The sequence below is a fragment of the Crocodylus porosus genome, unplaced genomic scaffold (genome assembly GCF_001723895.1).
Source record: "Crocodylus porosus isolate Cpor-Errol unplaced genomic scaffold, CroPor_comp1, whole genome shotgun sequence".
In the NCBI taxonomy this organism is placed as follows: domain Eukaryota; kingdom Metazoa; phylum Chordata; order Crocodylia; family Crocodylidae; genus Crocodylus; species Crocodylus porosus.
In genome coordinates, this window is record NW_017728947.1 from 46,706,578 (window position 1) to 46,724,725 (window position 18,148).

Here is an 18,148-nt window from a genome sequence, read left to right on the forward strand (position 1 = left end):
GGAGGGCAGGGTGTTATAGTGCTGAAGCCTTACCGGCTCCGGGAACTTGAAAAATTCCTTGGTTAATGACGCTGCAGCATAGTTTGCCCACCCCAGTTGTTGCTATTACAGCAGTAGCACGCTGCCTGTAAACCTCACTGCTGCTGAGGTGTGGGTTCTGTGTGGGGTTTGCCATTCTGGCACCTCCACTAAGTTGTCACCAGGAGCTGGTGCCCCTGCTTACCCTCCTCAAATTACACTACTGCTTATAGATGGGCACATTGCCCTCCCTTAAACTTTGAACACTTCAGGTTGTTCAGGGGTTCAGGTAAGAGATTGTACAGAGGCCTTGACTTAGCTGATGCTTACTTTAAATAGATAGCTTTTAAACAAATTGTAGTCTGTGTTCTTATGCTGAGCCCATCGCTGTGATATCCAAGTGGCTACTCCCTTCGACTCCTGCACACCTTTCAAAGTGTGTAAGAGCCCTCTTCTTTAATAAGTCTTTCTAAGCTCCAGAAATGTTGAGGGGAAGCCTTTTAGGTATTTTCAGGAACTTGCATAGGAATTTTCAACACCTTTGATTTTCACGGTGCAGCTAAGTGTATTGACACTTGACAATCTTAGTTATAACAAAGAATGTTGATACAAGCTGTTACAATGCAACTCTTACGTCCTCAGATTCCTTAGCAATACAGGTGTAGCAAGCTGTTCCATCCATAACCTTGCTTCACTCATGGGGATTTAGTCAACTTGTTTCAGTACATTTAGATCATAACCACTGATACGCCGTCCTGAGCAGTAGCTTGGCATTCCGTTTTGAAGTGGTTAAAACGCAGGTATGCCCATATCCTATCCAGAGTTATATACTTAAAACAAATGGAAAAATCTACTTGTATTCAGTATGTGACTTTCAGTTGCTCAGAATTCAGTAGAATTCAGTGAAACCAATTTTCTCTGGAATACTCAAACACATTTCTACTCAGTAGAGGCTATTATGCCAAATTTCAACTTTCATCTTGGCCATTGTTGCTGTAGAGAAATACAAGCAAGAAGACTGCAAAAATGTATAATGAGAAAAATACATACTTTTCCCACTCCTGAGAAATAAACAGGGATGACCTGCTTATTCTCAACAAGAAATAATCTTTGAAAGAGGAGTGATTTAAAATGGGTTAGATTGAAAACAGTATTGTGGTTTAAATTGTTCTGGTTTCTGCTTTAGTAACCTCTTGTATAACATAAGGGTATGGCCTTAAAAAAGATAAAAGTTTTTATACACTTGGTTTACAGGGGTGCACATCTACCCTCCACAGAGTTAGAAAGCAAGTTAAGTTGTGAATTTACTTTAGTCCTTCCTCAGTGACGGGTTTTTCTGACATGGATTTCAATGCCCACTTTAATAATTGGTCATGGAGAGTTCTGTTGGCTATGAGGTCAAGTTGCACTGTTTCAAGCTCAAGGGGATTTGCACTGTAGCTTATTTTGAATTTTTGGAGAAAGGACATGAAGGCAGGGTAGATATATATGTACCTTCGGGGGAAAGGATTGGAATCAGAGTCAAAGGTAGGGTTTGAAGGGACCTCTGGAGGTCATTTAATTTAACACCTACCTCGGGGATCTTCCCTTTCCAGCGATCCCAGATAAATCCTTGTTTAACCTGTTACTAAAACTACACAGTCACATGACTACAAGCTGTGGCACCTCTACTTGCCATAGGTAAAGAAGCGGGGCAGTAGTGGTCTAGCTAATCTCTGGCTTGTTGAGATGAAAGAGCTGCTCTTTAGGCAGCCAGGACCAGCAGTAGGTCAAACGGGATCTTAACATTGTGGGATACCTATCCTTTCAGAGAGTGGTTATCCTTAGTGGAAGGTGAGGACATAATTCCTGGACATGCTTCTTGCTGCCTAATGATTACTTTAGTAGCTGACCTGGATGGACCTTAAACTACTTTTCCTCCGGGTTCCAGTTTCTTTTAGACATTGGGACAGTTGGTGGAAACAAAGCACTGTGTGTGTCTGAGGAAGATACTGCAGAGTTGAGTTTTATCTCTTAATTGAAGGAACAATGGATTGACATAATTCACATGAGAGATGGCAGGAGTGAGTTGGGGCATTTGTGTAAGTGTGTTCTGCAGAGGGGAAAATACTCATCTGGACTCTATATAAATGAAATAAGATAAAACTGCTAATTATGACTATACAGGTTTTCCTTGATTTTATGCAGTACATGCGTTCCCACAGAATGGTACATAAATCGAATTTGCACAAAGTGAACCCACTTTATAATGTAACAAGTAAGAATACGTTTCCATGGTGATGAGGGAAGGAGGGAATGAAGCTGGGACTAGGGAGTAGGTTGGGGGAGTGGTGCGATGCAGTCCTTCGGCATCTCCCGGGGCTGCAGCAGGCAGCAAAGTGGTGGGAATTGTGAGTGGGTTTGGAGCAGGAGTACGCAACTCTTGCTGCTACACACACACCCTGGGAGGGCTGTGGGTTGGGGGGCTGTGCCAGGCTCCTTCTGAGGGGGCGCAGGTCCCTGGATTTGCGTGCAGGACTACAGCAGGCTACTGCTGCAGGCTGGGGCCAGCAGTGGCACCAGGCTCTACCCAGTGCTTGATGAGCAGGTTGGGAGGGCTACGGCGAATTTTGGGGTGGCAACAGACCCCCTCCCAGTGCCACCGCCTGCCTCAAGTGCTGGGAAGAGCCCAGTGCTGCTGGTGGCCCCAGCCTGCAGTGGCAGCCTGCGGTAATCCCGTGTGCAGATCCAGGGCCGCATGCCCCCCTGGGAAGAGCTGGGTGCAGCCCTGAAGCCTGCAGCCCTCACGGAGGGTTGTGTAGCAGCAAGAGTCATGGCTCCTGCACCCATTCACAGTTCCCACCACCTTGCTGCCTGCTGCAGCTTCTCCCTGGTCACCCCAGTCCTTGCTGGAGTGGCCACAGGAGCAGCCAACACCAGGTGCCTGTAGCTGTTGGGCTGCACCGTGACCTGAACCTCCTGGGGCTCCACTTCTCCCCACTCACAGCAGCAGACCCAGGAGCAGCTGATACCACCTGTCTGCACCACAGCACAGCGCAGCCCAGGGCCTGGGATGAGTGGGGACAAATGGAGCCCCGATCGCGAAAGAGTGAATTTACCTTACATATAAGGGAGTTTGGATAGAAAAAGGGTGATCACATAAGAGCAAATTTGCATATATGGAACCCACATAAATCGAGGGAAATGTGTATACCCTGTGGAGATCCTGTAGATGGTTCTGAAGATCTATGGGATCAGCACAAAAAACATTGGTAGATTTAATAACATTATGGTGCATATTTTGTGTTTTCGTCATGATCACAAAGTGACTTTCATTCAGCTTGGGCAGTACATTATGCATGTCATGTCCCTCTGCGGAGCTGGATAGGAGGTGTTGGTAGAGATTGTTTCATTGGGATTGGCTGGCCACTGTCTTCATGAGTTAAACCTCCAAATGCGCAAGATGAAAAAAATACCCCAATTCCAAAAGTCACAAGCTTTGCAGTGGAATTGCAAAACAATGCAACTCTACTTCATTTACTATTAATAGAACTAGGGTAAAAGCCCGTCAAAAGTGATGGGCAAAAATAGGCTACTTGTTATAGGGTACCATTTTTTTGTTATCCACTGAATCATTACCAACTTGAGCTGTTCTGCCTGGTCTTCTATACAGTGGGTATCCATCAACATTTCCAAGTGTCTCTTCTCTAGACTCCTTCAGATATTTCTTCAGACATTGATGATTTTTCGTGCATGGTACATTGGAGTCTATCCTCCACATGGTCCGTGAATCATTGTCACGATGATCCTTGCTCAACAGGCAATGTACTATTGTACAACTGAATGTTTGTTTTAAAGTTGAGGTAATTCTCGTTGTTATCAAATCATGCAAATACTCTGGAAATGGTCTTCTTGGAGGCAGAATCATTTTACCCTAATGACAACAACTCTGGATGGGTCATCTAACAGTCTTTCAGCTTGGAAGTTTAAAGAGTTACAAAATTGGCACACCATGTTCATCAATCCACAGCTTCAGTCTCATCTTCAGTGAATCTTTTGTTGTCTATTCTTTTAGTCTGTCTTCTGTTGCCTCTGCAAACCCTTTGCCTTTCAGTTGCATCACTTATACAATGTCCTCTTTGCTCATCTGTTACGTTTTGTCTTACTCTTCCCATTCTTTCTGCATTCAATTGCCATCTATTCTCTGCTTCACCTTGGTAAGGGTGTTATGGGTTAAAGTTAAAGTAAGGGTGTTAAGGGACAATTTTTGCTTAGACACTGAGAGTACACCATAACTGATTGAAATCAGTCACTAAAAGTCCAGAAAAGTGAGAGCAAATATGGTTTTTTTTGAGTATGACAAAATGATAAAGACACAAATGTAGCAAATTATTATAGAGGATTTTTGGTATGAGGCAGAGGTGTAAAAAATATGGCCTATGGGTCATTCCTAGCCTGCAGGGCTGCATCATTGAGATTGAAAGCCACTGGGTAAAGATCAGATGGGAGTGCAGCACAAGGGATATCATGGGCAACTGTTACAAACTTCCAAACTAAGAGGAGAAGGTGGATGAGACCTTCTTTTAACAAGTGATGGAAGCTTCCAAATCATAGGACTTGTTTTTTGTGGGGGACTTCAATTACTGGGGCCTCTGCTGAGAGGGAGAGACAGCAGTGCAACAGCAGTCCAGCATGTTCCTGGAATGTGTTGGGAATAACTGATTCAGATGGTAGAGGCCAGTGAGTGGAGTAGTTCTTCTCAACTTACTGCTCATAAACAAGGAGGAATTGGTTGAGAATGTGAAGTTGGAAGGTAAGTTGGATGACAGTGATAGAGTTCAGGATCCTAAGGGGGGAAGAAAGAGTACCAGAATGACGCTGGACTTCAGAAAAGCCAACTTTAACGAACTCAAGGACCTCTTGGGTAGGATCCCTTTGGAGTCACCTCTGAGGGGAAAAGACATCATGGAGAGCTAGATGCACTTAAAGGAGACTCTCTTAAGGGCACAGGAGTAAACTGTCCTGATGTGTTGGAAGAATGGGGAGTGCAACAGGAGACCAGTCTGGCTAGATTCAAGGAGTTGAAACTCAAAAAGGAATCCTATAAAAAGTGGAAACTTGGTCATAGTACTAGGAAGAATACAAGAGTATCACACAGGCATGCAAGGAAACCAAGGTACAATTTGAGATATAGTTGGCAAGGGATATAAAAGGCAATAAAAAAGGGATTTTATAGATATGTCAAAATAAGAGGAAGACCAGAGATTCCATAGGTCCCGTACAGAAGGTGGAAGACAATCTGGTCATAGATGATGGAGAGAAGGCTGAAATATTAAATGCTCTTTTTACTTCAGTTTTCACAAATAGGGGCAGGTACCAGATGATGAGTGCAATTGGCAGCCAAGGTAGGGAGGGAGACAATCAGTCTAGAGCAGATGTTCCCAACCTTTTTAGATCAAGGACTGGCAAACCACGGACCGGAAGTGACTGCAGACCGGCAGACTGAGGACTGGCAAACTGCAGTCTGGAAGTGACCGGCATACTGTGGAGTGGCAGTCAGCCTTTTTTAATACTGTTTGCCGGTCTGTGGTCACAGTGGGTTGACCGCCAGTCTGTAGTGTGCTCGTCACTTTCAGACTTCCAGTCTGGCAGCCAGCCTTCCTGTGGACCATCAGCTAACCCAGCACTGGGCTGTGGCCTGGGGGTTGGGAATCTCTGGTCTAGAGTAATGGAAGACTAGGTTAGGGATTACTAAAAGAAGCTAAATGCTTTCAAGTTGGCAGGGCCAGATGGGATGTACCCAAGGCTACCAAAGGAATTGGCTGAGGTGATTTCAGTCATTGGCCACTTTTTTTTTTTCATAATTCATGGAGGTTGGGTGAGGTCGCTTGGAAAAAGGCCAGTATAGGGCAACAAAAATGATCAGAGGCCTGGGTTATGAGACTTTTAAGGAAAGGCTGAAAGAACTAGGGATATTTAGCCTGAAAAAGAGAAGGCTGATAGCAGTCTTCAAATACCTGAAGGGTGACTACAGAGATTATGAAGGTGAGCTTTTTTCTGTGGTTGTAGGAGACAGGCATAGGAGCAACGACCTCGAGCTGCAGCAGGGAAAATTTCTGTTGAAGATTAGGAGGAAAATTAGGTTACCTAGAGAAGGTGAGGAATCTCCATCCGTGGAAACTTTCAAAAGCAGGTTAGCCAGACACTTGGCCTGGAAGGTTTAGTTGGGGATGGTCCTGCTTTGGGCAGGGGGTGGAACTAGATGCTCAGGTCCACTTTAGCCCTACTTTCCTATAGTCCTGTGAACTGCAGTACTGCCTTTGAGTCTCAGATGAGCCTGAGTGCTGCGTGCAGCACACATCAGCCCTGATCTTGCTCACTTCATATGGCGTGTGGAACTAATTTGTTGTGTGCTGTATGTAGTGCATGGGGCTAGACATTGCATGTGCACTGCATGTAGAGCACAGGTCTGGTGTGGGATGTGCGCTGGCTTTCGCATGCAGGGTTGGTTCATGGGTCTGATTTGACTTGCAGCCTAACCCTGCAGTCCTCATCTGGTCTGCAGGGCCAGGTGAGTTTGATACCCCTGCTATAAGGCAATCAAGTGTCTTGTGCATCTTCAAAATGGCTGTATAGCGTGCAGATCTTAGATGCCTTACCTCCTCTTGGTCAAAAGTAGTCCTGGTGTCTGTGGTCTGTGATCTGTATTGCTGTCTTAATAGCCAACATTACTGTGGGCCACGTAATAGAACTAACAGGGCCATTATTGATCTGCTGACCACACTTTGGGTATTTTGTTATTAGATGGTTGTTTCAACTTGGGAGAAGCCTTCAGAAACCATGTATCTGGGAGCATTCACTTCTCAGTTGATGTGGCTTATCCTTTTGCTGTTTCTTTCTCCTTCCTCCTATTTTATCCAACAGAAAGGGTAGTTGGAAACTTGGATTTTGAATACATGAGCCGTGAGGGTAAGGGTTTTAGTGGTATCTTTTAAAGCTAAATCTTGTGCTTGTTTTTTGAGAGCTAGAGGCAAATGAGTTGCGCTATACTGGTTCCAGCCATTTTCCCCCAAACCACTATTGGAGTTTAAATTGGAAATTGAATCATAGCTTAAATGTTGTGGTCAAAAGTCAGGACTCTTGGCCAAATCATCTGAACAAAACTGAAGTAATGAGTTCCCAGATATTTAGGAGTTTTTAATCTCCTGGGTAACTCTGAAGAATTAACTCTTCAAGATTTAATTCAACAAATAAGCTATTCAGATGTGCCAGAGAAAATAGCGTACAACTGACTGAAAAAGAAAAAATACATTTTAATAGGCAAAAATAAATTAAATGTTCTTTTAGTTTTGAAGGATGGACTCTTGATTTCAAAACCAAACTTGAACTAAGACAGATGTAACCAACTGTCTGCAGAGTTTGGATTTGAATTATATTAGGAGAATTTTAGCTCTTTTTTTCTTTAAAAAATCCAGACAAACCCTACAGTATTGTGTTCTTTCTCAGAGTTGATTGGGCTGAAACGTTTTAAAAGAGTACTGGGTTGAATAAAAATATTATATCAGTTTTAAATTCTCCAGTGTGCATACTTTTAAATCATGATTGCGTATCTATTAAGTGGATTAGGCTCTGCTGAAATGTGAAGAATTTTTTTATTGATCCATAGGACAGATACAGTATAAAAGGATTAGCTTCCCTACACTTCTATAAATTGCTTTGGCAGTGTTGCCAGATGGACCAGATTTAAGGGTGAGAAAATTCTGTCTCCACAATCTAATCGGTCATTAGCAGCTCTGTTTTAGTTGCTGTTGTAGTGATGCTGACTGTGAGGTACAAAACTGCTTACTTAGGAACTAGATTGAAACCATCCAGTTTATAACGCGTGCCTTCAAATGTCAATTAGATAGCAGTCCCTTTTTTTTTTTCTTACTACTTATCTGTTCTAGACTAAAAGCATGGAAGATGCTGTCTGAATACAAAACTAAGTTACTCGGTCCTCAGTTTTAAATCACAGGCTATATAATAATCATCATCACTATCATCATCAGACCTTTGCTCCAGAGGTTTTTTGTGTTTGTTTTGCTTTTAAATGCTTTAAATATTACAGGCATGTCTGCAGGTATGTACCTCCTTTCTGCTTGATCAACTTACAGCACCTGAAGAAATAAATGATGTCCATTCCTGTGCACCTCCCAGGCAGCACTTAAACTACAGATGCTTTCGTGAGGGTCCTTTCTGTCTTGCCAGGATTGACCAAACACTGTAATTTAACAAGAGGATTGATGTCTTCCTCCTTCATTCATTTCCAGCCTTGTTCCTAGCCAGAAACTGCTGGTGTGGTTATTTGGCTGTCTTGGTCTGGAGGATGTGCAGTAGTTTTAAACAATGTTTTTTTCACTTAAAAATATGACAACTCTGGCCAATGTGATCAATAAGAATTTAGATGCAGTAGGGACTGCTACTTGCATTGATATACGTCTAGCTTTCTCATCCCTAATTCAATTAATACAGAGCATATGCTACAGAGCATATGCCTGAACAAGAGATGGTCAAAATGTCTTCAAGTCGAGACTTAAAGGGGTAATTTTGCTTGGCTTGCAGACCCAGTAAAAAGAAAAAAAAGCATACTGTGTTGGTTAGTATTTTCCTCAGTAAACAGACAGGGAACTTAGCATTAGCTAGCTCTTTCGCTGGGTGTTTTCTAACCCTTGTCCAGTTCTGTTCAAGTCATCATGCTCCTTAGAATGATGCTGTAGGGTATGTAAGTGCCAAGTGTACGTTTCTAGACAATAATTTAAATATAATCTTGTTTATGTGTTTATTTTATGAATTTGTCTTGGTTTTAATAGTCTTGGCATTTGTCAGTGGTGGGGGAGTCATGTTGTGCCATGTCTTTGGACCTACCTCCAGCTGTGCTCTTAATAGGGTTAATGCAGACCCATAGCTCTCTATTGTAGCAAACCTGGATCATTTCACATGAGCATTTATTCTACTTTAGAGCTCTGGTATTAAAACTACTTTTCTGTCATCTTCCAAGAAAACTCTGACAGTGAAACTTGCTTTTAAACAACATTGTATTACAAAACTGACTACAATTTCATATCCAACCATAAGACACAAAACTACTTTGTGATCTCTGAGGTCTGCTGCAGGCAAAGTGCAACCTATTGCCAAACTATATTCAGTTTGAAGATTCATAATCCCAAGGCGCTTGCACATGTGATGAAAAATTCCCTTTGTGTGGCTTAATGGTGTCATACATTATACATATGAGAGTTTTGGGGTTTTCAATGAGTTTGCATCATTGCAAACTTAACTATGTCTTGATATAGTTTAGTTTGCAATGTTGCAACTTGAAACATTGCAGCCATTAGTCAGCTTGGCCCCCTGCTGCAGGAGAGGCGGACAGCTCCTCAGAAAAAAAAGATTGGGCCCCTCGCTGCTTGTGCTTTCAGCAGGTTTCTGAGGCTAGTAGGGCACCCAAGGCCACCCACAAACTGGCTGGCTTACCCCTGGTGCATTGTGGGAAGGTGGTAGGAGGGTGGCTGGGTGTGCTGGCAGCCAGAGAAGGTGGCAAGGATGGTGCACAAGGTACAGGGCCGCCCAGGCAGGGTGCTAGCTCCTCCGAGCCCTCCCAGGCTTCCAGTGTCCTGTGCGCTGTCCCTGCTGCCTTATCCAGCTGCCAGCACAAGCAGTCACCCTCCTGCCACCTACCCTCACTGCCCCAGGGGCAAGCCAGCCCCTTCCCAGGTGGCCCATGTGTCCTGCCAGCCTCAGGAGCCTGACAAAGGCAGAAGCTGCAAGAGGCCCAATCCTTTTTTTTTTTCTGCAGAGCCTGCCCATCTCTCCCATGGCCAAGGGGCGAGCTGACAGATTAATGGCCTCCTGGCTGTGGGAGAGGTGGGGAGGCTCCACTGGAGGGGGAAAAAAAAGGATCGGGCCTCTTGCCACTTCTGCCTTTAGCAGGTGTCTGTGGCCTCCAGGACACTAATATATATGCAGGAGTGACGGAAAAATAAAACCCGCTATTTCAATTAAAATCACCATTTCAATTTAGGGGGCATAGAATGCAACCCTAAGGATTAAAACCCCATCACGTGTACAAGTGCTCCCAGAGACTCGCATCTGTTTAATCCGTGTGGCTTTTCTCCCAGATCAAATTGTAGTTCAATATGCTAGAGCCATTTCATGCAATTTAGGTGTATTCTTTAGGATCCTGGCTAATTAACAATCACCTTGATTGAATATAGTTTATAACTTAAAGCTGTCAAACTGCTCTGGCTTTTTGAAATGCTGCTGATACAGGGTCTTGGCTATAATGAGATAAGAAATAAAGTGCAAACTGAACAAGTTCAGGGTACAATTCAGGCTATAATTCTTTGTGAGTGTAACTGCATCAGTGCTTCTCTAGGCCTTCCTACATATTCAAATTAAAGCTGGATAGAAACCAGCTATGGAGTTGTTACACATTTTCAAGCACTAACTTTTTAGCTGGTTTATTTTCTTTATAGCTGGATCATCATTTTATGGCATGATAATTACTTTGCATGTGTGGCTGGTCTAAATTTATTGTGTGATTAACCAGTTAATTGTGTAATATATGTAACTTATAGCAGGGGCCTCTGAAACATGCATGTACTTCTTGGCTCCCTAGATAATTTCACTGGAATGGGAGTTCTGCAGCCCAATTATGACTCTTCAGTATCAAAAGTAATTATTTTAACATTGATCCATTTTAGCAGATGGAGTTGGGAAAGGGAGGGAAGAGAAATAGGAGTTGTAGGGAAGGCAGCGTGGAGGGGAGAAGATTTTTCAAAGGTAGGGAAGAATGAGATGGACAGAGAAAGGAGGGTGAGGAAGGAAGATGACTAAAGGGTTGGGCCATAGGTAATGTGTAGGCAGTGCACCCCCCTCCCCACCCCAAGAGAAGCACCACCGACGCTGCCAGTGGTGCCTGCAGGTGGTTGCCGCTTGTCACCCCCTTTCGCTCCTCCCACTGTTGACGCTGTCAGTGGCATCTGCGGACAGTCCCCAGTTGCCACTGTCGGCGTCTGTGGGTGGTCATTGACTGCTGGTCAGTGTTCACCCCCCCTACCCCCCGACACTGCTGTGACCACCTGTGGGAGCTCCCCTGCTTGGCCTGCCCCCACAGGTTGGGCTATGGCTAGTTCTAAAGGGAAGTAGATTTTTTTTCACCAAGTGATACTGAGGATAAGGTGTCAAACAAATAAGAAGTAATGAAAAGTATAGTTGCCACCAAAAAGCCTCATTTTACCCTAACTTTTGTGTTGACCTCTGACTGATACCAGTAGGATCTGGGTGGTGGGTCAAAGGATAGAGGGCATGAAGTCCTCACTGCACATTTTGGGTGATGAACATTTATTAAATATTGAATTATAACTTTTCCATGAAGGGGGTGTGACACCACTGGTTCATAATGATACTTACCTTTCTTTTTTTAGGTAACTGGCCCACCAGGTTGTGGCAAAACTCAGTTCTGTATTATGATGTGTGTGCTGGCTACTTTGCCTACCAGCCTGGGAGGACTAGATGGGGCTGTCATATACATTGACACAGAGTCTGCATTCAGTGCTGAAAGGTAAGGAGTATATATTTTAAAATGCTGATGTATATATTTACAAAGCTTTCCAAGTGGTAATTAACCACCACAACATATCTGTTAGGGAAGACAGCCATTTTACAGATGGGGAAGCTAAGGTGCAATGTCTGTGTTCATAAAGTCTTTGGCATCCCAATTTCTAGTCCTGATGTAATCACTAGAAACTGTGTTCCTGTATAGATAATTAAATTTGCAACTGAAAAATAGCACGTCCAATATATCTTTCTTTTGCATCTTAGTTTCTGGAGTTAGCAGGGAAATTTTGGGGGAAGCAGAAGTTCAGTAAGTCAACAAAATAAAAATGATTGCTTATCATCCATATAAGAGATTTCAGACGCTTGGCCTGTTGACTGGATGTGGCCCAGCTGATGGATTTATGTGGCTGGAATCTGCATTGTCTGTATGTATGTATTTATGTGGCGTTAGCATCTGAAGTAATCATTTAAGAAAAAAGTAAATTTCTAGCCTTTGTGGTTGTGAAATTAATCTTGCAAATGTTTGAAGTTAGTTTAAACATAGAAATCATTGTAGGTTTAGGAGGGAAGAAAGCCTGAAATGCTAACTCTGAGAAGGGTATATTTCTTTGCCTGTATTAATGTTATTGAAGTCAATACTTTGTGATTTTGATTCTTTGAAATATCAGCTTTGTGGGAAGCCCAGTGGGAGAATTAGAAATTGATACAAGGATGCAAATGCAGAAGTAAGAGATACAACCATGGAAGTGGGAAGTAAATAGGAGGATAGTGAAGGGACAGAAAAAAATGTAGCTGTTCCTAAAGATGAGAGCTTTTTCCCCACTGAATAATGCTAAATGTGACTTAACTGATGCTAGTGATAGTTGAAAGTGTTGTTACTACAACCAGACCATACCCTACCTTTCATTTTTGTTCAAACTTCCCATTGCTGTGCGGGAATCTTGCAGTGGACTGAAGTGTATATATAGTTCAAAATTTATGATACACTAAGATTAAAAGTGGAATTCAGCCCTGTCCAAAATCTTAATATTTTTGTTCTAAATACTAACAAATGGAATAAAGCAAATATTGAGAGTATTTATCTATTAGTAATTTATTTAAAATAGAAGAGCATTGAAAGCCTTACTTGGGGGTGTCTTTACTGAGAGAGAAAATCACTGAATCGGAGAAGCCCAATAGTAGGCAGTTCATGGACCCACTGTATTTCCAGATCCCTGCAGCAGGGATCTCAGTATTTTGAAACCACCTAACAACAACAGGAGATAGAAAAGCAGAGCAGCAGAAACAGTATGTCATGGACCGAATCAAGAATCCAGCACCACCAGCCCCATACAGAAACACATGCCTGAGCTACAGTAGAGTCTGTTGATCCTGGGTAGGCATCATCAGCCATCTTTGGATGCACAGATAAGATGATCAGCCTAGACTGCAAGGGATTGCTGAAGAAGATAAGTATTTCCAGAATTAGAAAAATGGAAGTTGTTGCCATAGCACTGGCTTTTCTCTATACTTTCAGTAGAAGGATGCATCCATTTGAATCTATATTTTAGCCTTTCATTAGGTCTATGACTGGGTAAGAATCACTGGAAATTAAAGCCCAGAGATCTACCACATTGTTTTGGTCTTGACCTCTTAGGAAAGTTGTTACACCCCATTTGGTCTTTGGCCTCTGCTAATAGTAACAAGTAACATTTAGCATTTGCTGAACTGTGCACTTATATGGAATTCCCCTCCTGGAAGTGTGTGCAGCAGCAGGGATCTGTCCCCCTGTGCCCGCAGCAGGCAGCCTGCATCTCCCCCTCCACATGGGCTCTGTTCTGGCCATGCTGTCTGTGGGGGAGGGGGAGCTGGGCTCCATGCTCCTCTCCATCACAGCAGCCACTACCTCTCGTGGGCGCCAGCTGGGGCTTGGATGCTGCTGTGGGGAGCAGGGGGCTGCAGATCCAGGTCCCTGGCCCTGTAGCCCTAGCAATTAGGGGCTTCCTCTGGCAGGGCTGGAGGGGCTTGGGGGCTTTGGCTGGGGAGTGAGGAGCACCAGCAGGACCCAGTGGCTTTGGCTGGGGAGTGAGCGACACCAGCAGGGTTGGGGGGCTCTGGTTGGTGAATGAGGGGCATTGACCAGGGGGCTGTGGGTGTGGAGTGAGGAGCAATGTCATGGGCAAGGCACCAACATATTAGGCCTGCTCAGCACCACAAGGCAGGGGAGTTGTGGGAGAGCTGCAGCTGGACCTGCATCCTGGTAAGTTAAGGGGGCAGGGGGATCTTTGATTTTCCATGATAAAAAAACCAAAATAATCAAATGCCAAAATTTATAGGTATAGAATTTATTTTATTATAGTGACTTGAGATACAGGTAAGCTTCCAAGTTGCTTTAAAATTGTTAATATATCAATAAAACATTGTGTTCAACTGATACCTCCCCCTCCCCTGTGTGTGTGTGTGTATGTATATATATGTGTGTGTGTGTGTGTATATGTATATATAATGGTGTTTCATTTTAATCATAGAAAAAACATAGATTTGGGGGTTTTAAATCAGAGAATTTGCATTCTTCTCCCCCCCCCCACCTGTCCCCTGATTATCAGAGAATTTTTTATTTTTAAGTGAAGAACAGCAGGATTCCTGGTGATGAGGCCAGGGTCCCAGCTAGTTGCATGAAGCTGTCTCCTTTTAACCAGCTTCTGTTTGGTTTTCTCTGAGCTGCAGTTGAGCCAGATGTTGATCTCCCGTTGTCACTGTGACATCCTTGCAATAGTTGTATTTATTAACACAAGTACCTTCTATGCTGTATCTTACAACTTCCCGTTGTATTTTCATGCTAGTTGCCCCATGACACTCAACATACATCAGTTTGAAGGTTAGTTGCCATGCAAAATAAGTTGGTTATTTAGACAGCCCCTGGAATATGCCTGTTATGTAATTTACTATGCCATGAGCAATTTGCACTGAAATTTTAGCTGCAATAGAAAGAATACTAAGGTTTTATGGCTTTGAGATAGGCATGTTAATGTCTCAGTCTAGTCTTTCATGTTTTGTTTTTTGAACTAAGCCATAGTGCTGAAAAGTAACTCACTTAAGATGTTTATAGTTGTAATGATGTTATGAGGTTTTTGTAAAACAGATGAGGAATCTTTTTACGTACACCATTAGTTTTATCTCAAAAGTGCAGTGTTTTGGGTAAAAATCTTACCCACCAGATGTCACTGTCTTCACACATATAGTGAGTAGAGCGAGCACATATTGCACTCAGGAACTTAAGCATTTTCTTACCCTTGTTCTAAAAAGAAACAATTTAGAACATTACAATGGCCCCAAGAGCTAACATTTTTTAAATGTAAAGGCCTAAAGTTAGGCTTCTGAATTGATAAAAATGGTTTCTTTTCAAAGGTGTTGAGTCCCTGCACCTAAGTGGAATCTATGGGGTCTAACACCATGCCGGATTATTACTTACAGATTGAGTACTTTTAGGGACCAGAATTGAAAAACATTGGTCTGCTGTTACAAGTTTTTATATCTGTAGTGGGTTTTCTCCCTTGCATCTTCCTTGTCCAGTGGATCTTGCAATAAGGTCATGATACTGTTTTTATGATGGAGTTTATTGTTAAAACACTCTTTTTTCATAAGTTCTACTTTACGATCTCACTATAGGATTAAAATGGAAGACGAGATGGTGTGGCATGAACAATACTCTTGTTTAAATACGTTTATTTCTGATAAAGTTCCCTTGCTGCAACTTGATAAAGTTAGTTATTAGGAAAAACTTTTCACTAGGAGGGTAGTATAGCACTGAAACAGGTTACCCAGAGAGGTTGTGGACTCTCCAACCTTGGAGGTTTTTAAATCCCAGCTTGACAAAGCCTTAGCTGGGATGTTTTGGTTAAGGATGATCCTGTTTTGAGGAGGAAGTTAGACTAGATGACCTCCTGAGGTCCCTCTCAACCCTCATTTTCTATGATCCTATGATTTTCTATGAATCAGAAATATAATACCATTTGGCACTCTAATAGGGCCTTTTGTATCAAAATCTTGAAAACTTTACTTTTTATACCATTTCACAAGTTCTTGGTGATACAGAGGTTTTGTTACTTCTAACAAAAGAAGTAGGCTTGTTCCACTTCACTAGTTACTCAGTGGCATGATTCGGAGTAGAATCTTAATTTTCTGTCTTCTAGTGTTGCCACTGGAATGTGCTTCCTCGTTAGAAAAGGAAGTTGGATATTGCTAACTTCCTATCTGCATCTCCTTACCCTTCTCAGATTTATTTCATCTTGTATCTCTTTGTCGCCTCTGATATTGTGGGCAGTTTGGGGGAAATAACAATGGAAGACTGTCTTGTTATACCAGATTTCTGTTGCCTTTTCAGTGACAAATCTCTTGGTTTTTGACAGGTTGGTTCAGATAGCAGAACATCGGCTCCCTAATTATTTTGTCACAGAAGAAAAATTGGTTTCTATGACCCGCAGCATCCATCTATATCGGGAGCTCACCTGTGAGAGTGTACTGAAAAGGTATTGTTGCTTGTGAAAACAAACAAGAAGCCCATCTTTGCTGGACTGACTCTTTTACAAATCTTGTTACTTTCCAAGGCTTATGTGTAGAAGTTCATTTCTTTGGGTGTTTACATTACTGCATCTAACAAATTTGAATAAGTTTTTACTGCAAAAAGTATTTGTGCCATAATGCATATATTTAATCTTACATTATCTTCATACTGAAGCTTTCTGAAATGTTTTGGGGCATCTCATTTAGTGGATCGTCAGTGATTATTAAAGTTCTGAATTTTGTAATACAGTATGCCTTTATACACAGCCAACAGTGCAGAAGCTACACAAAATCTGTTCATAATTTTTATTAAGGGTCTTTTGAATTTACTATTGTGTTTGTTGGGAAAAGGGGAGGAGTTAGATGTACTTTTCTGGGAGGGAAGGGGTGTGAAAGTAGAAATCAGGGGGTTTCCTTGTATCTGGATGTGAATGGTGGTTGGGAGGCATGGTTTGGATTGGTTTGCTTGTGTGGGGGGTTGGGTAGAGGCAGTGGGGGAAGGGGGAATTAAAGTATTTAGATTTTGGGGTGTTGTCTGGGTTGCCTGTAGGTTGCTTATTTATTGTAAGGTAGTCTGAGCCTTTTGGATATGGTTGGATATAAATCTAAATAAATAATTAAATCCTACCCCTGGTTCTTATGGGATCTGTGCATCTAATGGGGACTTGGTTTGCTCTGGATCAGTCTTTGGTAGAGTGAGTAAAAGTGGCTCCCTGTTCTTCTATGAGTGTCTTCTTACAACATTTTCCCCCCACCCCATCAGCAATGAAGAAAAGGAGATCTTTGGATCTTGTTGCAGCAGTACTAGGGGTTGGATTAGATGACCTCTGGAGGTCCCTTACAGCCCTACATTTTATGATTCTAGGAGAGGAGGAGTCCTTTCTCAACTGTCAGCCAGAAAAGCCATTATGTGATTTTGTGCTTTCATGTTGTTATTTTGGGTCAACATGTGAAGATACGTTATCATGAAAACAGGTTATGCCATGCTGCTTGTTTTAATGGCAGAGTACCCAACCTGTGTAATTGCTGCAGCCCTGTGAGAGTGTATGCATATATGAAAGCTATTTGGCCATTTTTGTTACCTTCATAAGTATATAGAACAGAACCATGTCCTGGGTTTGTACAGGGCTCCCTGCTAGAAATGGGATGCTTCTATTGTGAGTGAGCTAGAATTGCACAGCATTGCACATACAGCGCTTCTTTGTACAGGGGTTACACAGGATAGACTTGGGACTTGAAAATACACATTTTGTGGATCCTCCAGACCCCACTCTGGGAGAGGCACTTTGTATTACAGGGCTGACTGCAGTATCCTTGTTACTTCTACATCATCCTATCCATCCAGTGATAACAGCTTGCAGTTAGAAGCTTGGCCCTAATAAATATATGATCAGCTTCAGGCCTGTAAAATATTCCTCTTAGGGGTTTTTAAGTGTTAACTAACATTATTCTGTTTAATGGTATTGTTTCAGCTAAGTTTTGTTTTTTCTTTTTTTGAAGGATTGAGTCTTTGGAAGAAGAAATTATTTCAAAGAGAGTTAAACTTGTAATAATTGATTCTGTTGCTTCAGTAGTCAGAAAAGAGTTTGATACCAAACTTCAAGGCAACCTGACAGAGAGAAGCAACTTTTTAGCTCGAGAAGCATCATTGTTAAAGTATTTGGCTGAGGAATTTTCAATACCAGTAAGTTTTTTGTTTGTTTGTTTGTTTGTTTTTCCTCCTCCCATTTTTGAAAGTCTGACCTAGTGTACTAAGTCATAAAATCAGAAAAGCATTAAAAAACATGTTTTAATGGGCCTGTGCCAGCCAGTTAAGATTAGTAAATTCATGTAAAAAATGAGTACTAGCTTATTTGGTTAGTATAGTACAGGGGTGGACAAAATACGGCCCACGGGCCTGATCTGGCCCGCAAGGCATTCATTCTGGCCCACGGGGCCCCTAAAAAATGTAGAAAATCAATATTTCTCTGCCTTTGGTTCCTGGGGCTTCTGGCCTGTGAGCATGTGGCTGCCC

At 42.5% G+C, this 18,148-nt stretch overlaps 1 protein-coding gene across 9 annotated transcripts in view; it reads left to right on the forward strand.

Moving 5' to 3' along the window:
* The window catches only part of RAD51B (RAD51 paralog B), a 648,225-nt gene that overhangs the window by 15,947 nt on the left and 614,130 nt on the right, over positions 1–18,148 (forward strand). For all 9 annotated transcript variants that reach the window (XM_019551768.1, XM_019551772.1, XM_019551766.1 and 6 more), the window contains 3 exons: positions 11,460–11,596; positions 15,981–16,100; positions 17,635–17,818. In XM_019551768.1, coding sequence (XP_019407313.1) covers positions 11,460–11,596; positions 15,981–16,100; positions 17,635–17,818 — 441 coding nt within the window. The remainder of the gene's footprint in view (positions 1–11,459; positions 11,597–15,980; positions 16,101–17,634; positions 17,819–18,148) is intronic.